At 36.5% G+C, this 26,315-nt stretch overlaps 1 protein-coding gene and 1 long non-coding RNA gene across 11 annotated transcripts in view; one reads left to right on the top strand and one right to left on the bottom strand.

Moving 5' to 3' along the window:
- LCOR (ligand dependent nuclear receptor corepressor) overlaps window positions 1-26,315 on the bottom strand; it is a 192,359-nt gene that overhangs the window by 95,667 nt on the left and 70,377 nt on the right. For all 10 annotated transcript variants that reach the window (XM_057506175.1, XM_057506172.1, XM_057506177.1 and 7 more), the window contains 2 exons: window positions 4,948-5,013; window positions 4,537-4,616 (listed from right to left, as the gene is read on the bottom strand). In XM_057506175.1, the coding sequence (XP_057362158.1) occupies window positions 4,537-4,616; window positions 4,948-5,013 (146 nt within the window). The remainder of the gene's footprint in view (window positions 1-4,536; window positions 4,617-4,947; window positions 5,014-26,315) is intronic.
- Window positions 17,614-26,315, top strand: part of LOC130684620 (uncharacterized) — a 65,249-nt gene continuing 56,547 nt past the window's right edge. The window contains exon 1 of the long non-coding RNA XR_008998976.1: window positions 17,614-18,028. This is a non-coding gene — a long non-coding RNA (uncharacterized LOC130684620). The remainder of the gene's footprint in view (window positions 18,029-26,315) is intronic.

Here is a 26,315-nt window from a genome sequence, read left to right as displayed (position 1 = left end):
CAGCAGACTCACAAACACCAAGAATGGACTAACAGTTATCAAAGGGAAAGGGACTGGGGAGGATGGGTAAGAAGGGAGGGATAGAAAAAGGGGCATTATGATTAGCACACATAATGTGGGGGGGAATACACAGAGAAGGCAGTATAACAGAGAAGTAGTGATTCTATAGCATCTTACTACGCTGATGGACAGTGACTGTAATGGGGTATGTGGTGGGGACTTGATAATAGGGGGAGTCTAGTTACCATAATGTTGCTATGTAATTGTACATTAATGATAGCAAAATATTAAAAAAGTGTTTATATATGTAAAAAAAAAAGTAAACATACATATTTCATAGCTCAGACAACTGAAGAGGCCAACAAGAAACAATGCTCTAGTATCAATGAATACACCTAGTGCCAGACCTTGCTTTCTTATACAATTCTCCAAATAAAAAAAACACTATGGTTTTTGGAGAAACTGAGGTTTGGGACAAGGGAAACTTGAAACATTTTTTGGTGCCAAAAAGTAAATAAATGCTTTAAAAAAAAGGAACATGACAAGAAAGATGAGGAGCCAACTTGAAAAGTGGTCAAATCCAAAACAATTTGAACTATAAAATAAACAGTGATTGTAATGAAATATAATCCGCAGAATGAAATAAGAATTCATACTGACATGTAAACAAATAAATGTGTGAATGGAGAAGAAGGGACACTATGCCTTAAAGCAGAATTCTAATAGAGGCAGAAGTTATAGACACACAAAAATCATTTGATAAACACCACAGTAAATTTTTCAATGGATGCTAAAATTAGCCTATGAGGAGAAATTAGTATGATGATAAAAAGGTTAACCTCAATGTGTATCTCCGCAAGATACCTATTATGTAGGAAAGGGAAAATAACAGAAACACAGTAGAGGAAAGTGGCAGATGCCACCTTAACTCAGCAAAGTAAACATGACCATGTGCTTCCTGATGTGGTGCTCTGAGAATGACAGGCATCAGTTCTGTGGAATTCCTGCCAGAAGTGCCTAACTTGAATTAAATCATGAATAAACATAAGACAAACTTAAACTGAGGGGCATCCTACAAACAAATTTCCCAGTATTCTTTAAAAATGTCAATGTTATGAAAGGCAAAGAAAAACAGACCTATTCCAGAATAAAGGAAACTAAGGAAACCTTATGACTAAATACAAAGTATGACCTTAAGTTGGATGCTGGACCGAAAGAATGACATTATTGTGATAACTGGTAAATTCTGAAGGGTTTTCAGATTAAATAGTACTATTTCAATGTTAGTTTCTTGACGTTTATAATTGTACTGTAGTTACATATCATGTTAACATTTGGGAAATCTGGGTAAACGTTACACAGGAATTCTTTGCCCATTTAAACTCTGATTCTCTCCCTCTTTCAAACTGAGTAATTCCAAGTCCTACTTAACCCTGGTTCTCCACTTTCTGTGTTCCTGTCCCTAGGTTTGTTTTTGCAAGTGTTTTATATCTACAATTATTTCAAAAAGAAGCTAAAGAAAGTATAAAAGCCTCATGAGTGAATAATACACAGAGAGCTGTGTTTATATGCCTGGTACATGATATTATAATTCTCCAAGTTTATTAAGCTTCCTCACTTCCTACTCATTTAGTAAATGTTTTACAGAGAGCCTGCTATGTGCCCAACAAACAGAAAAAGGAAGGAAGGAAAGAAGAATGCAAGCAAGCATCAGGCAGGCAGGCAGTCACTCCCTAAGATCCCTAAGAGTCCTGAGACTGGCTATTCCAAATACACTTGTGCCCATTTAAACTCTGATTCTCTCCCTCTTTCAAACTGAGTAATTCCAAGTCCTATTTAACCTTTGCTCTCACTTTCTGTGTTCCTGTTCCTAGGTTTGTTATCAAAATTCATGTACTCTAAAAACATCTATCAAATCCCAGGAATGTAACTGCCCAAAACTTCTCTCTGAGCCTTCTCATTTCCTTATTTGTAAAACTGGGATGCCTTTAGGTAACTTTATTGGGTTCTTGTGAGAATTAAATGAGAACAAAGTAACCAGCACACAGTAGATGCTCAAAAATGTTAGTTGCCTTTCCCTTACAAATTATATTTTCTAACTGCTATAGGATCCTGAATTATAGATCAAACATTGTTTTGCTAATCTCTAAGTGAATCCCTCTTTATTTTCTAAAGAGACTACTTCATATTTTTCACTTACATATTTTAAAACATAAATTTAAGTAATGTATTCTAACAGCTTCAGTATCCACTGAAAATCCAATTAACTAAAAAATATTTGTGACCTCCTTCTCTTTCCAAATTATCAGATGCATTACTTCTAAGAGTTTTTGCAAACATTTTCTAGATATCTCACCATGCCAATCTCAAAATCAAGACTCTAAGAGCATGTTCTATGCTGATACCTATTGGCTATTACCATACTCTCCAGACAGTTCCTTCTTTTTTGGAATCTTAAGCCAGCCCTAAGTGCAAGCCTCAAACCAGTGGATATATTTAGTTTTCACAATCTCATCTTTCTCAGAGATGCTCCAAGTGCCTGCAAAGATTCTCTGAAAAAAATAAATGCCAAAAATAGATAGTGAAGCTGAGTTGTCAAATGGAAATATTCTTTCTAATGAGAAAACCAACTAAAAATGTAGAACTACAAACAGTAAGAACAGACGTTTTAAATGCTACATGGTTCTGTGCCTTGCTATTTTTCTGCGTTTTCTTCTAAAAACATTTATATGATATTTTACCCTCACATAGAAAAGGAACATTCAATCATATTACAAGAATACACTGTACTTAATTATTGAACATAGAAGGGCTTCCCTCCCAACCCTATCCTGAAAGAAGGTAACTAACAGTTGCTCCTTTTATTCCACCAAAACATCTATTAAAGGACTTGCTCAATAAATAGTCACAACATGCCAACACACAGAGTTTAAAATGATGAACTTCAACTTCATTGGTAATTGCTTAATATTCTGGCGCCTCTTTTTAGAGTCACATTAAATTTCAAAACACTCTCCTCATTAATTCAGTGAAAACAGACCATCTTGGATAGTCACAGCAATAATTTTTTTCTGTAGTCAGCAAAAATAAAAGTAAGAACATTAAGAAGCTCTTGAACTGGCTATCAGATTTTAAAGCAACTTGCCAGTGATCGTAAACAGTGGTGCAGTGGCTACATGCAAGGGTACAAAGAAGTGTATGATATGGTTCATAGTCTTTAGAAGCTGACAATGTAGTCAGAACACAAAATTCAAGCACAGAAAAGGCTGAACAAAATAAGGAAGAATATTAATTCATACTTACCAAAACAGTATGAAGTTGTAACAGCAGTAAGAGCAAACAGAAAGAAAGAAGAATGAAAGCAAGCCAGGTAGGCAGGCAGGTCACTTGTAGGATGGGAAGAGCTTAAGCTAAGTATAAGAGCAAAGGAATATCAAGCCACAGAGAACAATGGGCATGGAGTGCTGTAGTCCAAAGAGTAAAAGCATATTGTTTAATACAAATGATCAGATCAGTTTAGCTGAAATAAATATGTATAGAAGACTAATGGGGCAGCTTTAGAAAGAGAAGTGGACTGAACTGTGGACAGCACAGAGGCAGTGAACATTAGGTAGTGAATCCAGAAGACAATGAGAAAGTCATTGGAGGCTGTGTACAGGGTAACATTTCCACATTCTTTCAGGGGTAAGGGTTGAGGGGAAGGAGTTTAACCTTGTAGTAGTTAAAGACTGCTAAAAAGATTTAAGAAAACTGAGAGAGACCCATTATGTTATTTCAGTAGTCCAGAAATAATGCTAACCATCTAACTACAGTTGAAAGTGATGACTGTAGAAAGAAAAAGAATGAAATTCAATACGAGGAAAGAACTGACAGAACCTGGTCAGTGATTTGAAGTTGGAAGCGTACAAGGGAGAGGAAGGAATTCAAAATGTTTCCAAAGCTTTATAACAGGGAACAGACTTATCACTAAAACAAACACCAGACAGTAAACTATTATTCATGTGTCCAACAACTTAAGTAGTATTTCTAAATCAAAATTCTATTTAGGTTTGACACAAAGCATAGAGACCAAAAATCTAGCCAATTTCTACAGCTGAATATAAACAGCATACATGCTCAAATATTATGAGGAAACATGTTATACTAAAGCATAAACCACAGTCCATCATAAATCTACATGAATTAGTAACTTGATCCAGATCCATATTACTGTTCTTTTTGTACAAATGACTCCCATTACTTGAATTACCATAAATGTCATATTTAAAATAAATACAACAGTTTGAGACCTAGTTAATTATTCTGCCCAGTGAACTATATAAATAAAGCAATGCATGGTGGGATGCAGATTTCTCAATAGGCTAATCAACAGACTAGAAACAGTCTAAATCACAAAACTGAGTTACAAATCCTTTATAAATAAATATGGAATCCTACCTTCCTTTTCCTACAAATCCTCCAACAAAGTAATCAAATTTGAAAAAATAATGACTATAAAATACCACACTAGCTAAATTTCACAAGTTTCTTGGTTACCTTTACTTCATTTCTTCTCAAGCAACAAAACAGACAATTTTCATCGAAAGTCCAATCAGAAATGCTTTCAGGTTCACAGTCTGGAAAATAGTAGGAATAACAAATTAATAGTCACAAAAGATAATTCTTCAGGAAACTGAGAACTTCAAAAATATTATTTAACAATGACCACAAAAAGCCCTCACTAAGTAGTAGACAGGTTGTCTTAAAATTCTTAATAACTGCTGACTAGTTAATACATATTAGTCATATACATATTTGCATTATCAAGTAAACACAAAAAGGTGTTTGCATGCATAAAGTTTTAATTCATAAAACCATGAATGAAAAGGAGCCTGAGGCTTAAGTCACCAATGTTTCATATACATCATCCACAAAAATCTGAAATATTAAAAAAAATATTTTGAATACCTTTAAATAAACTGAGATCTTTTAATAATGCAGGTCCAAACAGCCCTTCAAGAATACTTTCAAACCCTGAAAGGATGAAAAAAATCCATTATTACAGTAATACTCCCTGTGGTAATATTAATCTGTTGCATGAAAAAACAATGGTGTTTTCTTCCAGTTTTCAAGGATCTATAGATCATTATTGAAGGGATGCTGAGGAGAGAGTGTCAATTACAAATCTAGTAGAAGTATTTGCATTTTTGTCGCTGATTAACACTCAATACAAACTCAGAGCACATTTAAGAACAATACAAAACAGACACTAGAAATAACCAATGAAGGAATGGAAATTCAAGGGCTCTCTTACCATCTCACAAAATTCCAAATACCTCTTTTACATAGACTTTCAAACTCCACTTTAGTGGTTCCTTTACTGAAGAGTCAAACTGCCTCAAAATTTCCACAACATTCCAAATATCAACCGAGATGACAGATTTATCAAGCTAACAGTTTTTTGAAGAAGGAAAAGGCTCACTGAGAACACCTACATCACTAAAGAAAAAAGGTTTAACATAATATTTTAAAAGACTTCTGTAATTATTTCACACTGCCATAATAACAACTTGCTGATTCCATTATGAAGGTATGACACACGCATTATACATACAAAATAAAGAAAAGAGTCGTGTACATCTGTACATACAGATTATCACTTCACCTTCCACCAGTATAAAGGAGAAATGAAAAACAAAAAATTTTGATGTATTACCGTCAAATATTGCTGATCAGCTCAACAAAAAACAAACATCACTTACATCTTGCTGTTTTCTATGGGTTATTACAAGAATAAAAAGAGAAAAGAAGAAGGAGGTCAGACTGTACCTTTATACAACATAACAAAAATAATGGATTAGAGCAGCGGTTCCCCAACTACAGACTTCATTGGGAGCTCAGTTACAAGAGGTCTATGAATCCCTATGTACTTTACTATAACCTTTAGAAAGAATTAATGTCTTGTGCATTCCATGTACTTACTACTTTTCAAATGCACAGAAATATTATTGCAATTAAAAAGATACAAAAAGTATTACTGAATTTCTAGTAATTGAGGGCATACTTTATCACATAATCTACTATCACTTAAGGGTTTTGTTTTATTTGTTAAAAAGTACTCTTCTGTTAAAAAGGGAAGAAACACTAGCTTAAAATACTACAGCCAGGTGTCTACATGAGGCCCACATACAGGTCAAATTTCCTTACCACAAATAAAATCACCATAAAGGGTTTGGAATGTAAGAGGGTAGCAAAGATGGTCCTTAGAAGTGTATTTTATCTGGTTATAAGAATAACATTGTAATGTAAGGGATTTCTTTGTCCACAGTATTAAGGCATCATTTTCAGTAAACTGTAGAGTTTGTGTTCTACATAAGAGAAAGTTGATTTTTCTACACTACTTCCTAGATTATTAGATTCTAGAGTTTTCTGGAGTTTTCATTTATTCTTAAAGAACAATTGTTTCTCAGATTTCTTTAGTTCTTCTCATCAAATTATTCCAAGGACATGAGCAAATTCTAACTACCCGCTCAAGAAAATGCAAGGTATCTATGCCTGTTTATTATTTATCTACTATACTTAAAACATTTTCCACTAAATTACCATGGCCTCCCTTCCCCACACTAGGAAAGAGAGAAGGTTTGGCTGGGGATTTTGAGGGTGGGGAGGTGAGGTTAAGAGAATGAGAAAGAATTGCCTGATGCTGTCCATCTTGGGCTTGCAAACTAGATATTCTCAACACTGTCTTTTTAAAAAATAAACCACAGAGCCTGTGTCTCTTACATCTTCCTACCCCTGGAAAGGAACTGATTTCACAAATACTAAAGGAAACATTTCAATAGCTTGGAAGTACCAAGTACACACTGCAAACAGCTAAAAGGGATTACAAGTGGCTCTTCTCCTAAAGAGCATATCTAATATGCTTTCATCTGGGTTTACATGAAATTATAATTCCAAATTTCCATACTAAGTCTAAATTCTTTGAAAGGAAAAATTAGCAAGAAATAATGATGAGAATGAAAAGAGCAAATAAAAACTCTGAGAGAAAAAAATTTTTTTAATTATGAAAGATAATAAATCTGAAAGAAAAAGAAAATACAAAAGAACATCAATTACACAGACACTATAAAAACCGAATCACAGATCAAAAAGCAGCGAAAGGGAAAGATCAAAAGGAATCAAACAAGGAAAAATCTGGCCATAAATGTAAAGATATAACTGCAACTAATTTTGATCAAAATAGTAATTGTAAACAAGTTACCCCTCTTTTGCTCATATCTGCAACAATATATTAAACCTTGTAAGTATTACTGATTGGATACTGCAAAGTCCTATTTTGCTACCCTCTGTGAACTGAATTTAATATGACCTAGTTTTATTAATATTAAATATTGAATCTAGCAGTTGCATAGCAACAAGGAATGTCTCATGTGCTATGCTTGACATTAACAAAAGGCTAATAAGGGAAAACAAATGTATTCAGAATTTTTACCATGATCTCACAGAAAGCCATGAAGATCAATAGCAAAATACCATGGAAAAATTAAATAACTACTGAAAAAGATAGCCATGACATCACGTTCAATCACTAGGGCTTAAAAAGCTCCTTTATGTAATATATTACATATAAAGAAATGTTAATAATTTTATTGGACATGACTACTTTCCAAAGAATTCTTATCCAACATCAGAACTGGTCTCAAAGATAGTCTCCAGTTTCTTCCTCACAGCAACCTGTACTGTGTCTTCAGACTGTATTCCTAAAATAATGCTTTGACAATGCCACTATCTGTTCAGAAAAATTACACTTTGTTTACAAATCCCAAATCCTAAATCCAGCAATCAAAGCGAATTATAATTTGACTCCAACCTACCATTAGCAGCCTTATAGAACTTTCCTGCTCATTCAATAATTTTTAATTTAAAAAATTTTTTTATATTGAGGTACATGCAATAAAAAGTAGAAATGTCAGTGTATAGCTTGATGAATCTTGATGTGTGTATACACACTTAAGTAACCATCACCCACATGAAGGTATCAAATATTCTCATTATATTTTTCCCCCTTAGTTTATTTCACCAATCTCCCACTCCCACTTCTATAGCAATCAGCAGTCTTTTCTCTGTGTTTATGAGTCTATTTCAGTTTTGTTCCTATATTTGGGGCTTTAGATTCCACATATAAGGGAAATAACATGGTATCTGTCTTTCTCTGTCTGAACTTCCCTGTTCATTCTCATAGCTCAAGTCTGGTTGGTATTGTAATATATTCAGTCATCACTTCTATCTCCTAATATTGTCTCAAGCCTTTGCATTTTAACTCTTCCCAAATAAATTACCTCCTTCACAGCACTCTTCAATTTGTTCAACAAATACACATTTTCTTATTCAACATACATTAACTGAGAGCCTACCACCTACCAGGGACAGTGGCAGGCACTGAGTAGGTGGTGGCAAACAGACATGGTACTTGCTGCCAAGATGGAACTTTGGTTTCCAGTTTTCTTGTTACCAGAATTCATGCATCACTATTCTCTTTTATATGAATGTCCACTGCCTTACGTTTTGTTTTGTCACATGCAAAAAAAAAAAAGCACTGTCTATGAAAGTATTTTGTAAAATAAAATGTCATAAGCTATCTAAACTCTGTTTCCCCTGCTCCCCATAGATTTTTTTTTCTTTTTTTGAGAATTACTATCTTTTATTTATATGCTCCAGATCCAGGTTCTAATTTCCTAAAACAGTCACACATCACATATTATTTAGGTACATGAAATCTCCCTTTGACAAGGATTCTGAAATTTGGGTATCAGGACTTAAATTTCATATTGTTACATTAATTGCAAACTTGTCTTAGATAGGGGACTTTTATGGTTTTGTGTGGCAGCTGGGAGAACCTGTTTTTACCTTAATCTGTGTGTCCTTAATGGCATTCAAGAAATGACACCTGCTCTTGCAGAACTGGCCATTTGTAGCATGAAACACAATGAAGAACCAACTCAGATGTCATTGCTAGTGACACAGAGCTTGTGGTCTTGGGCTTCAGTTTAACCCAAGGCACACACTGTAGTGCCTAATAAAAACACTCAACATTTTTTTCTAGAGAAGGAATGTGTAGGTATTCTTGTTGAAACTGTAAGAGAAATTTGAAGAATTCGGAGGTTTTGTTTGTTTGCATGATATCACAGTACAGCTTTAGCCAATATCAGACATTACAACTTCTTTAACGTTTCTCCTTTGAGTCTAGGCACTTGGTGATTTTAAAGTAGAGTTGCTCTCTAAGTATATCTTTTGTTTTTTAATGCTGTATTGCGTTCCTCCCCATCCTCACTCAACCTATCCTATTTTAGGCAGTTCATTTTTCCAGTTCTGCACCAATCCCACATTCTCTCTTTGCTTGGGGACTTCTTTTGTCTGGATGGTTTTCTCAGTGCAGAGAAGGAGATTCTATTAGTGTTGTCTAGTCGTATCTTCATTCTTCTTTTTTTCAACCTGACTGAGGAATGTGACTTTTTTGCTATAGAGTCACTACTTGTCTTCTCTGTGCTATACTGCCTTCCCCGTGCCCTCCACCCAACATTATATGTGCAAATTGTAATGCCCCTTATTACCCTTATCCCTCCCTTTCCACCCATCCTCCCCAGTCCCTTTCCCTTTGGTAACTGTTAGTCCATTCTTGGGTTCTATGAGTCTGCTGCTGTTTTGTTCCTTCAGTTTTTTCTTTGTTCTTATACTCCACAGATGAGTGAAATCATTTGGTACTTGTCTTTCTCTGCCTGGCTTATTTCCCTGAGCATAATACCGTCTAGTTCCATCCATGTTGTTGCAAATGGTAGGATTTGTTTTCTTCTTATAGCTGAATAATATTCCATTGTGTATATGTACCACATCTTTATCCATTCATCTATTGATGGACACTTAGGTTGCTTCCATTTCTTGGCTACTGTTAATAGTGCTGCAAAAAATAGGGGTGCATATGTCTTTTTCAAACTGGGCTCCTGCACTCTTAGGGTAAATTCCTAGGAGTGGAATTCCTGGGTCAAATGGTATTTCTATTTTAAGTTTTTTGAGGAACCTCCATATTGCGTTCCACAATGGTTGAACTAGTTCCATTCCCACCAGCAGCGTCATTCCCACCAGCAGTGTAGGAGAGCTCCCCTTTCTCCACATTCTTGCCAACATTTGTTGTTGTTGGTCTTTTGGATGTTGGCCATCCTAACTGGTATGAGGTAATATCTCATTGCGGTTTTAATTTGCATTTCTCTGATGATTAACGATGTGGAGCATCTTTTCATGCACCTGTTGGCCATCTGAATTTCTTCTTTGGAGAAGTGTCTGTTCATATTTTCCGCCCATTTTTTAATTGGTTTATTTGGTTTTTAATTTGGTTTTTAATTGGTTATTTGGTTTTTGTTTGTTGAGGTGTGTGAGCTCCTTGTATATTTTGGATGTCAACCCCTTATCAGATAAGTCATCATGAATATATTCTCCCATACCATAGGACACCTTTTTGTTCTATTGATAGTGTCCTTTGCTGTACAACTTTTTAGTTTGATATAGTCCCACTTGTTCATTTTTGCTTTTGTTTCCCTTGCTCATGGAAATATGTTCATGAAGAAGTTCTTCATGTTTATATTCAAGAGTTTTGTCTATGTTTTCTTCTAAGAGTTTTATGATTTCATGACTTACATTCAGGTCTTTGATCCATTTTGAGTTTACCTCCCTATACATTTATGTTTTATCTCTTTAAGGAGATATAATGCTCAAGGATGGCTAGGAAGGTCTTCCTTTGAGAAACATTTTTCACGATGTTTCTCTTATCCTAGAGCTCTACATGCAGAGGGTTTTTAGCTTCCAATTTAATCATGTAATTCTCAAAAACAAAAGACAGAAAATTAAAATTTATTACTTATTTCACTTTCAATTTATGTTATAATCTCTAGTGTCTTTATTTCTAACCAAAAGGGAAAAGAGAGGTTAAAAAATTAACAGGATAGGAACATGAAATATATAGCCAACCAAGATAAACAATATAGCCTGTACTTTTGAAATAAAGAAAAATATTAAGGACTGAATGAAAAAACAATTTGTGGGTCTTGGGAACCTCTCCTCTGAGATAACTAGCACAGAGATTAGTAATTTGAAGGAAGAAATGGCATTAGAAAAAAAACTAGGAGTATATCAGAAAAGTAGCAATTTTTACATTAAGGTTCCTTGGGTATCTTGTTAAACTTGGTGCTTGGTATAAAAGAGTTCAATTTCAACATAGAATTACCTCACAAGTCAAAGGTGCTTGCTGGTAACCATCATTAACTAATGTGCTCATAAGGAGACTGACAGTATTTGCAGTTCTTTGCTTAAAACTCAGGGTGTATAACCTGCCAACAACACACTGAACTTCATTATAAGTGAGCCCCAAAATGAAATTAAAAAGCATCAGATTATATAATCTATTATATTCTACCTGAAATATAAAATAATCCCTTTTTATTTATGTTCCAACTATTCCACACAACCAAAGAAATCTGGGTTAACTTCTATAGGTAATGAACAAAAAACAGGCTCTTCTTCTCATTAGTCTAGACAATACACCCAACTGCTGGGCAGCTACATTAGCTCTTCCTCTCTCTCTGAGCATCTGCTCCCAGCCCATGAACTCTAAGGAGCCCATCTGCTGTCCTATGATCCTCAGAACTACCTAGCATAAGAATAATGGAAAAAACCTGGCCAGATAAACTGAAGAGAAACAATAATCTAATCACAACTAATGACCCAAACCAAAACTGAATTGAGGAAAATATGTCTGAGCTTGAAGAAAAATTATAAATAGTATTTCTATTTAGACCATCAAGGAATAAAAAGCAGTTTAAAAAAGGAGAGAGCTACTCTGAAAAAAAGAGTGCATAATACATGTATTTGGAGAAGGGGAAAAAGGAAAAACACTGCCAAAATAACCAAATATAGGAATTAGTAGAAAAATAAAACAAATTAGTTGTTTAGAAAGCCAAATTTAAGAACTGTCCTAATAATGCATAGTGAATATAAAGATACAGAAATCATGGGAAAGGGATTAGAGACAAGGAGGTGACCAGGACACTCAGTATCTGTAAAACAGGATTTCCAGAACAAGAAAAAGCAAGGAATATTAAGTGGAAAAAAAAATTTAAGGGAGGAACGGAGGAGGAGAAGAAAAAGAAGAAAACTTCCTAATGTGAATACCATCTTGAGTCCTCTTATGTAATAGGCTCTGAGAGGTACTGGAGCAGAATACTTAGGGGTGGAAGGAAAAGACAACATAGAACTCTCCAGTAAAACAGCTGAATTTCAAGAATAAAAGTTTAAAAGCTCCAAATAAGGAGGTATATTCACTTAATTTTTTTCAAGAGGAGATTTAGGGTGCCAATCATTTCATCAGTAAAAGTAAATGCTAAAAGCCAGTGCAGCCATGTTTACAAAATCCTGAGATTAAAAAAATGTTTGTCGTGATCCGGGGAGCCAAGATGGCAGTGTGAGTAGAGCAGCAGAAATCTCCTCCCAAAACCACATATATTTTTGAAAATACAACAAATACAACTCTCCCTAAAAGAGAGACCAGAAGACACAAGACAACAGCCAGACTACATCCACACCTGCAAGAACCCAGCGCCTAGCGAAGGGGTAAGATACAAGCCCCGGCCCAGAGGGAGGAGAGGAGTCAGAGCAGGGAGGGAGAGGGAGCCCAGGACTGTTAAATAGCCGGCCCTAGCCATCTGCATCGGAGTGCAGACACAGTGTGTGTGTGGGGTGCTGGAAACTAGGGAAACAGGACAGCAAGAACTGTGAGCGGGTCCCTGTAGCCGGCACCCCGGGGACAAAGAAAAGCAAGTGCTTTTTTAAAGTCTTGAAGGAACAGGTATCCCACAGCTGGATGGCAACATCCCGGGACACTTGGCCCAGCAGCTGGGAATCCTGGGGAACTCTGGGCACCCTAAACCCCCTGTGCAGCAGGGCGGCTCAGAGGCCCCTCACGGAGATAAACAGCCTCCTGGCTGTTTAACCTCCGACGCGGCTCTGCCATATAGGAGCAGCAGCCTGAGGCAGGCCATGCCCACAGCAACAGCGGAGATAAACTCCATGGTGGCCGGGCAAGAATCAGAGGCCCCGTCTGCGCACAGCTGCCCAGCACAAGCCACTAGAGGTCGCTCTGTTCTCCAAGAAGAGGAAGGCCACAAACCAACAAGGAGGGACGTTCTCCCAGCTGTCACTCGGCCCAGCTCCGCAAACTATCTCTATTGACATGAAAAGGCAGAATCTGAGACAGACAAAAATCACAGAATCAACACCTGAGAAGCAGATAGACCTAACCAGTCTTCCTGAAAAAGAATTCAAAATAAAAATCATGAACATGCTGACAGAGCTGCAGAGAAATATACAAGAGCTAAGGGATGATGTCCAGAGGGAGATTACAGAAGTGCAACAATCTCTGGAAGCATTTATAAGTAGAATGGATAAGATGAAAGAGGCCATTGATGGAATAGAAACCAGAGAACAAGAATGCATAGAAGCTGACGCAGAGATGAAAAGATCTCCAGGAATGAAAAAATATTAAGAGACCTGTGTGACCAATCCAAAAGGAAAAATATCTGCATTATAGGGGTACCAGAAGAAGAAGAGAGAGAAAAATGGATAGAAAGTGTCTTTGAAGAAATAATTGCTGAGAACTTCCCCAAACTGGGGGAGGAAATAGTTGCTCAGACCACGGAAGTACACAGAACTCCCAACAGAAAGGACCCAAAGAGGACAACACCAAGAAACATAATTAAAATGGCAAAGATCAAGGACAAGGACAGTGTATTAAAGGCAGTCAGAGAGAGAAAAAAGGTCACCTGCAAAGGAAAACCCATCAGGCTATCATCAGACTTCTCAACTGAAACCTTACAGGCCAGAAGAGAATGGCATGATATATTTAATGCAATGAAACAGAAGGACCTTGAACCAAGGATACTGTATCCAGCACGATTATCATTTAAATATGAAGGAGGGATTAAACAATTCCCAGACAAGCAAAACTTGAAGGAATTTGCCTCCCACAAACCACCTCTACAGGGTATTTTAGAGGGACTGCTCTAGATGGGAGCACTCCTAAAAAGAGCACAGAACAAAACACCCAACATATCAAGAATGGAGGAGGAGTAATAAAAAGGGAAATAAATAATCATCAGGCTGCGTTTATAATAACTCAATAAGTGAGTTAAGTTAGACAGTTATGTAGTAAAGAAGCTAACCATGAACCTTTGGTAACCAAAAATCTAAAGCCTGCAATGGCAATAAGTACATATCTTTCAATAATCACCCTAAATGTAAATGCACTGAATGCACCAATCAAAAGACACAGAGAAACAGAATGGATAAAAAAGCAAGAACCATCTATAGGCTGCTTACAAGAGACACACCTCAAATCCAAAGACATGCACAGATTAAAAGTCAAGGGATGGAAAAAGATATTTCAGGCAAACAATAGGGAGAAAAAAGCAGGTGTTGCAATACTAGTATCAGACAAAATAGACTTCAAAACAAAGAAAGAAAGAGGTAAAGAAGGACACGACATAATGATAAAGGGCTCAGTCCAACAAGAGGATATAACCATTATAAACATATATGCACCCCATACAGGAGCACCAATATATGTGAAACAAATACTAACAGAATTAAAGGAGGAAATAGAATGTAATGCACTCATTTTAGGAGACTTCAACACACCACTCACTCCAAAGGACAGATCCACAGACAGAAAATAAGTAAGGACACAGAGGCACTGAACAACACACTAGAACAGATGGACCTAATAGACATCTATAGAACTCTATATCCAAAAGCAACAGGATACACATTCTTCTCAAGTGCACATGGAACATTCTCCAGAATAGACCACATACTAGGACACAAAAAGAGCCTCAGTAAATTCCAAAAGATTGAAATCCTACCAACCAACTTCTAAGACCACAAAGGCATAAAACTAGAAATAAATTGTACCAAGAAAGCAAAAAGGCTCACAAACACATGGAGGCTTAACAACACGCTTCTAAATAGTCAATGGATCAACAACGAAATTAAAATACAGATGAAGCAATATATGGAAACAAATGACAAGAACAGAACAAAGCCCCAACTTCTGGGGGACAGAGCAAAAGCAGTCTTAAGAGGGAAGTATATAACAATCCAGGCATATTTAAAGAAGGAAAAACAATCCCAAATGAATATTCTAACGTCACAATTATAGAAATTGGACAAAGAAGAACAAATGAGGCCTAAGGTCAGCAGAAGTAGGGACATAATAAAGATCAGAGAAGAAATAAATAAAATTGAGAAGAATAAAACAATAGAAAAAAATCAATGAAACCAAGAGCTGGTTCTTTGAGAAAATAAACAAAATAGATAAGCCTCTAGCCAGACTTATTAAGAGAAATAGAGAGTCAACACACATTAACAGAAGCAGAAACAAGAAAGGAAAACTCATGACAGACCCCACAGAAATACAAAGAATTATTAGAGAATACTATGAAAACCTATATGCTAACAAGCTGGAAAACCTAGGAGAAATGGACAACTTCCTAGAAAAATACAAACCTCCAAGACTGACCCAGAAAGAAACAGAAAATCTAAACAGACCAATTACCAGCAACGAAATTGAAGCGGTAATCAAAAAACTACCAGAGAACAAAACCCCCGGGCCAGATGTATTTACCTCTGAATTTATAAAACATACAGAGAAGACATAACACCCATTCTCCTTAAAGTTTTCCAAAAAAATAGAAGAGGAGGGAATACTCCCAAACTCATTCTATGAAGCCAACATCACCCTAATGCCAAAACCAGGCAAAGACCCCACCAAAAAAGAAAACTACAGACCAATATCCCTGATGAACGTAGATGCAAAAATACTCAACAAAATATTAGCAAACCGAATTCAAAAATACATCAAAAGGATCATAAACCATGACCAAGTGGGATTCACCCAGGGCTGCAAGGATGGTACAACATTCAAAAATCCATCAACATCATCTACCACATCAACAAAAAGAAGGACAAAAACCACATGATCATCTTCATAGATGCTGAAAAAGCATTTGACAAAATTCAACATCCATTCATGATAAAAACTCTCAGCAAAATGGGTATAGAGGGCAAGTACCTCAACATAATAAAGGCCATATATGATAAACCCACAGCCAACATCATACTGAACAGCGAGAAGCTGAAAGCTTTTCCTCTGAGACTGGGAACAAGACAGGGATGCCCACTCTCCCCACTGTTATATAACATAGTATTGGAGGTCCTAGCCATGGCAATTAGACAAAACAAAGAAATAAAAGGAATCCAGATTGGTACAGAAGAAGTTAAACTGTCACTATTTGCAGATGACATGATACTGTACATAAAAAACCCTAAAGACTCCACTCCAAAACTACTAGAACTGGTATTGGAATACAGCAAAGTTGCAGGATACAAAATTAACACACAGAAATCTGTGGCTTTTCTATACTCTAACAATGAATCAATAAAAAGAGAAAACAAGAAATCAACTCCGTTCACAATTGCATCAAAAAGAATAAAATACCTAGGAATAAATCTAACCAAAGAAGTGAATGACCTATACTCTGAAAACTACAAGTCACTCTTAAGAGAAATTAAAGGGGACACTAACAAATGGAAACTCATCCCATGCTCGCGGCTAGGAAGAATTAATAACATCAAAATGGCCAACCTGCCCAAAGCAATATGCAGATTTGATGCAATCCCTATCAAATTACCAGCAACATTCTTCAACGAATTGGAACAAATAGTTCAAAAATTCATATGGAAACACCAAAGACCCCGAATAGCCAAAGCAATCTTGAGAAAGAAGAATAAAGTGTGGGGGGGATCTCACTCCGCAACTTCAAGCTCTACTACAAAGCCATAGTAATCAAGACAATTTGGTACTGGCAGAAGAACAGAGCCACAGACCAGTGGAACAGATTAGAGATTCCAGACATGAACCCAAACATATATGGTCAATTAATATTCGATAAAGGAGCCATGGACATACAATGGGGAAATGAGAGTCTCTTTAACAGATGGTGCTGGCAAAACTGGACAGCTACATGTAAGAGAATGAAACTGGACCATTGTCTAATCCCATACAGAAAGTAAATTCGAAATGGATCAAAGACCTGAATGTAAGTCATGAAACCATAAAACTCTTAGAAAAAAACATAGGCTAAAATCTTTTAGACATAAACATGAGTGACATCTTCATGAACATATCTCCCCAGGCAAGGAAAACAAAAGCAAAAATGAACAAGTGGGACAATATTAAGCTGAGAAGCTTCTGTACAGCAAAAGACACCATCAATAGAACAAAAAGGTACCCTACGGTATGGGAGAATATATTTGTAAATGACAGATCTGATAAAGGCTTGACATCCAAAATATATAAAGAGCTCACCCACCTCAACAAACAAAACACAAATAATCCAGTTAAAAAATGGGCAGAGGAGCTGAACAGACAATTCTCCAAAAAAGAAATTCAGATGGCCAACAGACACATGAGAAGATGCTTCACATTGCTAATTATCAGAGAAATGCAAATTAAAAACCACAATGAGATATCACCTCACACCAGTAAGGATGGCTACCATCCAAAAGACAAACAACAACAAATGTTGGCGAGGTTGTGGAGAAAGGGGAACCCTCTTACACTGCTGGTGGGAATGTAAATTAGTTCAACCATTGTGGAAAGCAGTATGGAGGTTCCTCAAAATGCTCAAAATAGAAGTACCATTTGACCCAGGAATTCCACTCCTAGGAATTTACCCTAAGAATGCAGCACTCCAGTTTGAAAAAGACAGATGCACCCCTATGTTTATCGCAGCACTATTTACAATAGCCAAGAATTGGAAGCAACCTAAGTGTCCATCAGTAGATGAATGGATAAAGAAGATGTGGTACATATACACAATGGAATATTATTCAACCATAAGAAGAAAACAAATCCTACCATTTGCAACAACATGGATGGGGCTAGAGGGTATTATGCTCAGTGAAATAAGCCAAGCGGAGAAAGAGAAATACCAAATGATTTCACTCATCTGTGGAGTATAAGAACAAAGGAAAAACTGAAGGGACAAAACAGCGGCAGAATCACAGAACCCAAGAATGGACTAACAGGTACCAAAGGGAAAGGGACTGGGGAGGATGGGTGGGAAGGGAGGGATAAGGGCGGGGGAAAAGTAAAGGGGCCTTACCATTAGCATGTATAATGTGTGTGGGGGGGCATAGGGAGGGATGTGCAACACAGAGAAGAGAAGTAGTGATTCTACAGCATCTTACTACACTGATGGACAGTGAATGTAATGGGGTTCGTAGGGGGGACTTGGTATAGGGCAGAGCCTAGTAAACATAATATTCTTCATGTAATTGTAGATTAATGATAACAAAAAAAAAAGAAAAGAAAAGGGGGATTACTCCCTGATAGGATAAAACTAACTGCAAATCAATGATTAATGCATGCTTTACATATCCTTAATTTTAATCTTTTAAAGGGTGTCAGATGATCAGCTATGGAAGTACATTTTTCTGACAATATTCCTTTCTCTTAATAAAAAAAAAAAGCAGTTCCTGTGTGGTGATCTCCAATAGGTTCTTCATAATGGTATAAAGGTCATATCAAAGTGTGGGCAAAGTGTTTGTTTGTGTTTATACAGAGTATCAAAGCCTAATTTGGCTACCCAGAAAACAAATTAAGATACGATATGAAGAAGAACTTTCAACATCAGCATCCTCTGGAAGAGTCATTCCAGAAGATGATCATCAAAAAACTTCAACAAAGATCCTGGCGCTGTTGCAGTTGTAGCTGCATTCATCCCACCGGTTCCTGGACTCGCCATTGGAATGAAGAAGGAGGTATCTAAGCTGGCCTGTGCATATAGTAAAACAACAAATTTGACTGAATCTATACTGTCGGAAGTCAACCATGGATTAGGAGAAGCGCAAGTTGCAGTGCTCCAAAATCGTGCCACTATAGACTATCTACTGTTAAAAGAACACATGGGATGTGAACAGTTCCCAGGAATGTGTCGTTTTAATTTGTCTGATTTTTCTCAAACTATTCAAATTCAGTTAGACAATATCCATCATATCACTGATAAGTTTTCACAAATGCCTAGCGTACCTAACTGGTTTTCTTGGTTTCACTGGATATGGCTGGTAATTGTAGGTCTGCTTTTGTTATGTAGCTGTATTCCTATTATGTTAATGTGTGTATGCAATTTAATTAGTAGTTTAAAACCTATACATGCTGAAGTTACTCTACAAGAAGATATGTCAAAGAAATAATCAATCTTCCCATGTTTTCTTCCGTCTGCTACTTCTATAGCTTTTCTTCTTCCTTCCTAATTACAACCCTTTAGTAGAACTCGTGCCTCATATAGAAAATTACCAAGTATCATAATTCTTCCAAGTGGTAAAGATACCTCAAGTCAAATGCTGGGCATAGAACCCACAGGGCATAAACCTGCAAAGAAGTAAAAAGTTAACCTTTTCAAAGAATATTGCTTCTCTCTCTCACTTACCAACTTTACATTTCCCTGTTATGGCCCTGGAAGATGACTGGTTAGCCAAAGACGGGTAAGATTCCTCAAGGGAGGAACAACCGCAGACAGGAACAGTCACAAGGGGGCCATCAGGTGAGAAATTGGGGATCAACAGAGGTGAGGCTTAGAACCTCACCCACCTGTTTTGAGAGAAATCTGCATCCGTGGATGTTTTGTTGCCCTTGTCTAGCTTGGATTAATAGTTAGTCTATAGGCACAGACCTGATCATCAACATTTGCCCTCTTACAGCACTAAATTATGTTTTCTACCTTTATCTTGCATCTACCTACCACTTCAGCATTTTATTTAAAAATAATAATAATAATAATAAGGGAGAAATGTGGGATTCACATATAAATCAAACGAATAATCATATCTGACTTGTTTATAGTTCATGATGCATGATCAAAACCAAAAGTTTCTGTGATATGACTGCCCTTGCACTGTTCACCATGTGGGAGCTTGTTCGCTATGTAGGAACTTGTTCACCACGTAAGACCTTGTTCGTTATGCTTCAGAAGATTGGAGACTGTTGAGAATTAGGCTTGGGGTTGATTAATGATTGTGCATTGAGTCCCCTATACAGAATTTTATTGTTGTTAACAACCATTTGATCAATAAATATGAGAGATGCCCTCTCAAAAAAAAAAAGAAGAGATGAGTGGACCAAGTCAAGAGGAGCCTGAGGTCAGAAAGAATGCCAAAGAACTCTCAAGCCTTAGACAGAGCCACTATTAGCCTGAAGTTAAATGTTGTTTGCACTTGCACTCACCCTAGCTTTGTTTTTCTTCCAAATGTGACAAAATGCATCTGTATCTCCAACAATTTCACAAAATATGGCAGTGAAATTGAAAAAAATATGGCAGAAGAAAACATTGAGCCTGATCCTCCATTCTTGAATGCTGAGAGCTGTCAAGTATAAACAGATGTTTTGTTTACCCCTGGGTTAACAGGCTTACCCATGCCATCTATGGAAGGTTGAACAGTGATTATGGGCCCATAGTTTAATCTACAAAAACTGAACTGAACCATCTACAGATAAAATGATGATGGTCTTCAACTTTTACTTTACAATTATAAAACTGAATTATTCCTAAACTAAATTTAGTGACAGACTCCTACACTCAATATATCCAATTAACTGAGAACTCTAAACCTAAAGTCTAAATAACAGAAATAAAATAAAATTACCTGAAAAAAAACAACACATGATCATCTTCATAAATGCTGAAAAAGCATTCGACAAAATTCAACATCCATTCATAAAAAAAACTCTCAACAAAATGGGCATAGAGGGCAGGTACTTCAACATAATAAAGGCCATATATGATAAACCCACAGCTAACATCATACTGAACAGCGAGAGGCTGAAAGCTTTTCCTCTGAGATTGTAAAAAAGACAGGGATGCCCACTCTCCCCACTGTTATTCAACATAGTACTGGAGGTCCTAGCCATGGCAATTAGACAGAACAAAGAAATACAAGGAATCCAGATTGGTAAAGAAGAAGTCAAACTGTCACTATTTGCAGATGACATGATACTGTACATAAAAATCCCTAAAGATTCCACTCCAAAACTACTTGAACTAATATCGGAATTCAGCAAAGTTGCAGGATACAAAATTAACACACAGAAATCTGTGGCTTTCCTATACACCAATAATGAACTAATAGAAAGAGAAATCAGGAAAACAATTCCATTCACAATAGCATCAAAAAGAATAACATACCTAGGAATAAACCTAACCAAGGAAGTGAAAGACTTATACCCTGAAAACTATAAGACGCTCTTAAGAGAAATTAAAGAGGACACTAACAAATGGCAACTCATCCCATGCTTGTGGCTAGGAAGAATTAATATAGTCAAAATGGCCATCCTGCCCAAAGCAATATACAGATTTGATGCAATCCCTATCAAATTACCAACAACATTCTTCAACCAACTGGAACAAATAGTTCAAAAATTCATATGGAAACACCAAAGACCCCGAATAGCCAAAGCAATCCTGAGAAGGAAGAATAAAGTGGGGGGGATCTCACTCCCCAACTTCAAGCTCTACTACAAAGCCATAGTAATCAAGACAATTTGGTACTAGCACAAGAACAGAGCCATAGACCACTGGAACAGATTAGAGACTCCAGATATTAACCCAAACATATATGGCAATTAATATTCGATAAAGGAGCCATGGACATACAATGGGGAAATGAGAGTCTCTTCAAAGATGGTGCTGGCAAAACTGGACAGCTACACGTAAGAGAATGAAACTGGATCACTGTCTAACCCCATACACAAAAGTAAATTAGAAATGGATCAAAGACCTGAATGTAAGTCATGAAACCATAAAACTCTTAGAAAAAAACATAGGCAAAAATCTCATGGACATAAACATGATCGACTTCCTCATGAACTTATCTCCCCGGGCAAGGGAAACAAAAGCAAAAATGAACAAGTGCGACTATATCAAGCTAAAAAGCTTCTGTACAGCAAAGGACACCATCAATAGAACAAAAGGTATCCTACAGTATGGGAGAATATATTCATAAATGACAGATGAGATAAAGGGCTGACATCCAAAATATATAAAGAGCTCATGCACCTCAACAAACAAAAAGCAAATAATCCAATTAAAAAATGGGCAGAGGAGCTGAAGACAGTTCTCCAAAGAAGAAACTCAGATGGCCAACAGACACATGAAAAGATGCTCCACATCGCTAGTCATCAGAGAAATGCAAATTAAAACCATTAAAACCACAATGAGATATCACCTCACACCAGTAAGGATCGCCATCATCAAAATGACAAACAACAACAAATGTTGGCGAGGGTGTGGACAAAGGGGAACCCTCCTACACTGCTGGTGGGAATGTAAATTAGTTCAACCATTGTGGAAAGCAGTATGGAGGTTCCTCAAAATGCTCAAAATAGAAATACCATTTGAGCCAGGAATTCCACTTCTAGGAATTTACCCTAAGAATGCAGCACTCCAATTTGAAAAAGACAGATGCACCCCTCTGTTTATTGCTGCCTATTTACAATAGCCAAGATATGGAAGTAACCTAAATGTCCATCAGTAGATGAATGGATAAAGAAGATGTGGTACATATACACAATGGAATATTACTCAGCCATAAGAAAAAAACAGATCCTACCATTTGCAACAACACGGATGGAGCTAGAGGGTATTATGCTCAGTGAAATAAGCCAGGCAGAGAAAGACAAGTACCAAATGATTTCACTCATATGTGGAGTATAAGAACAAAGGAAAACTGAAGGAACAAAACAGCAGCAGAATCACAGAAACCAAGAATGGACTAATAGTTACCAAAGGGAAAGGGACTGGGGAGGATGGGTGGGAAGGGAGGGACAAAGGCAGGGAAGAAGAAAGGGGGCATTACAATTAGCATGTATAGTGTGTGAGGGGCACGGGGAGGGCTGTACAACACAGAGAAGACAAGTAGTGATTTTACAGCATCTTACTACGCTGATGAACAGTGACTGTGAAGGGGTATGTTGGGGGGGACTTGGTGAAGGGGGGAGCCTAGTAAACATAATGTTCTTCATGTAATTGTAGATTAATGATGCCAAAACAGAAAATGTTTGTAGCCAATTTATTATTCACAGACGTGAGTTAAAGAAAGAAATCACTAGATTATGTTAATTTGGAAAGTAGCACAGCCATTCATTCATGTGTGTGTGTGTGAGTGTGTGTAACAGCTAAAGTAGTTCAGCTAAACAAATAATGATTCAGAACAAATACCTAAAAAAAAGGTCCTATATAAAAAATAATGGTAAGCAATATACCAGTAAGCTAATTTTTACTAATATAGAGGTTCAGTTGTATATAATAAAGGATTTAAAAAATACAATATAACTTTAAAAATTAATGATTTAGGAATAACATCCCATGTTATTACAACAAAATCTTAGGTGAAGAAGTAAAATATGCTTAAGCACAGTATGCTAAGATCACGCTAAGATTAACTGTGTATGTAGGGTGAGGGGGCAACCTCTAGTAGTTAATTAATTAACACAACTAATCTTTGATATTCATAAAGACATGTAGGCTTAAAATAATTTTCTCAAGATGTATGGGTAAAGCTTATGAACTTCCAAATCACCAGAGGAAATAAAGGACAACAAAAAGAGTCAACTATAAATGCAAAATAAATTAAAATAAGCAAAATATACGCTACGCAAGCAACATAAAAATACTTTCAGGAGTAATACCAAACATGTACAAGTTACAATAAATGTTAACTAATTGAATTAACTGAGTAAAACAGAAAAAAACTGTAAGATAAGGTACAGCTATATGCAGTTTATGAGACTCAAAGTGACACAGAAATATTGAAAAGAAGTAGGCAAAGCTATGAGAAAAATGTAAAAAAGGAAAGATGAAAAGCAATAAAATAACACTATCACACAAAAAAGAATTCAAGAGTAAAAGCACAAAGTAACGAAGAATTTTTCTATTACTGAAACGGTAATCTAGTTCATGAATAAAATAGACCTATAATTTTCTTATGCTATCTCTGCTTGGGTTTGGCATCTAGCTTCACAGAAAGAGCTTCATATATTCCCTCTTTTTTTATTTTCTGTAAAAGGAGACAGAAATTGGGAAGTTCTCTTCTTTAAAAGTTGGGATGAACTCATATGTAAAACCATCAAGGGTTAGTCTCTTCGAGAGAAGAATTAAAGTATTTGAACTTATGTTAACAGTTATATAACCATGTGAGCTTTGTTTCTTCTTTACTCAGTTTTAGGAAAGTTGTATTTTTAATTTCAAAATTATTCGCATGTGATTGTTGATAATATTTTTCCCTTATCTCATTGTAATTGTGTTAAAATATACGTAAAATTTATAATTTTAACCATTTTTAAAGTGCACCCCTAAATATACTTACATTGTTTGTACTACCACCCATCTCCAGAACTTTTCTTATGTTGCAAAACTGACTATGAACATTAAACAATAACTTATTATTCCCCACTATCCCCAGCCCTGTCAACCACCATTCTACTTTTCTCTCTATGAATGTGAATACTCTAAGTATCTCTTAAGTAGAATTTAACAATATTTGTCATTTTGTGAATGGATTAATTCAATTAGCAAAACGTACTCAAGGTTCATCTGTGCTGCATATGACAACACTGCCTTCCTTTTTAAGGTCAAATAATATTCCATTGATATACAGATCATATTTTGTCCATTCATTCATCAAAGGGGTACTTGGGTTGCTTCCACCTTTGGGCTTTTGTAAAGAATATTGCTATAAATAGCTATCCCTTAAATATCTTCTTTATTTATAGTTTGTCTTTATTTTCTTATTTTTTTTACAACTTTTTAAATTAAGGTATTGATATACACTCTCATCAAGGTTTCACATGAAAAAAAATGTGGTTACTACATTCACCCATATTACTGAGACACGCCCCATACCCCATTGCAATCACTGTCCATCAGTGTAGTAAGATGCAACAGAGTCACTACTAGTCTGTGCTACACTGTCTTCCCCATGATCTCCCCACACCATGTGCACAAATCATAATACCCCTCAATCCCCTTCTCCCTACCTACCCACCCACCCCCCGCCACCCCTCCACTTTGGTAACCACCAGTACCTTCTTGGAATTTGTGAATTTCCTGCTGTTTTGTTCCTTCAGTTATGCTTCGCTGTTATACTCCACAAATGAGGAAAACCATTTGGTATTTGTCTTTCTCTGCCTGGCTTATTTCACTGAACATAATATCCTCGAGCTCCATCCATGCTGTTCCAAATGATAGGACTTGTTTCTTTCTTATGGCTGAATAGTATTCCATTGTGTGTATGTAACACCTCATCCTTATCCATTCATCTACTGATGGACACTTACGTTGCTTCCAAATCTTGGCTATTGTAAACAGTGCTGCAATAAACATAGGCATGCACGTCTTTTTGAATCTGAGAACTTGCTTTCTTTAGGTAAATTCCTAGGAGTGGAATTCCTGGGTCAAATGGTATTAATTTTTTTAGTTTTTTGAGGAACCTCCATATTGCATTCCACAATGGTTGAACTAGTTTACATTCCCACCAGCAGTTTAAGAGGGTTCTCCTTTCTCTGCATCCTCACCAGCATTTGTTGTTCCTAGTCTTTTCTATGTTGGCCATCCTAACTGGTGTGAAGTGATATCTCATTGTGGTTTTATTTTGTATTTCCCTGATAATTAGCGTTGTGGAGCATCTTTTCATGCACCTGTGGCCATCTGAATTTCTTCTTTGGGGAAGTGTCTGTTCATATCCTCTGCCCATTTTTAATCAGGTTATTTGCTTTTTGGTTGTTGAGGCATGTGAGTTCTTTATATATTTTGGATGTTAGCCTTTGTTGGATATGTCATTTACAAATATATTCTCCCATATGGTAGGATTCCTTTTTATTCTGCTGATAGTGTCCTTTGCTGCACAGAAGCTTTTTAGCATGATGAAGTCCCATTTGTTCATTTTTCCTTTTATTTCCCTTGCCTGATGAGATGCATTCAGAAAAAAGTTACTCATGTTTATATTCAGGAGATTTTTGCCTATGATGTCTTCTAACAGTTTTATGGTTTCATGAGTTACATTCAGGTCTTTGATCCATTTGAAGTTTACTTTTGTGTATGTGGTTAGACAATAATCCAGTTTCATTCTCTTGTATGTAGCTGTACAGTTTTACCAACGCCAGCTGTTGAAGAGGCTGTCAT

This window comes from Manis pentadactyla, chromosome 8 (assembly GCF_030020395.1).
Source record: "Manis pentadactyla isolate mManPen7 chromosome 8, mManPen7.hap1, whole genome shotgun sequence".
In the NCBI taxonomy this organism is placed as follows: Eukaryota; Metazoa; Chordata; class Mammalia; order Pholidota; family Manidae; genus Manis; species Manis pentadactyla.
Note: the sequence above shows the minus strand (reverse complement) of the source record. Positions and strands in the feature narration are given on the sequence as shown.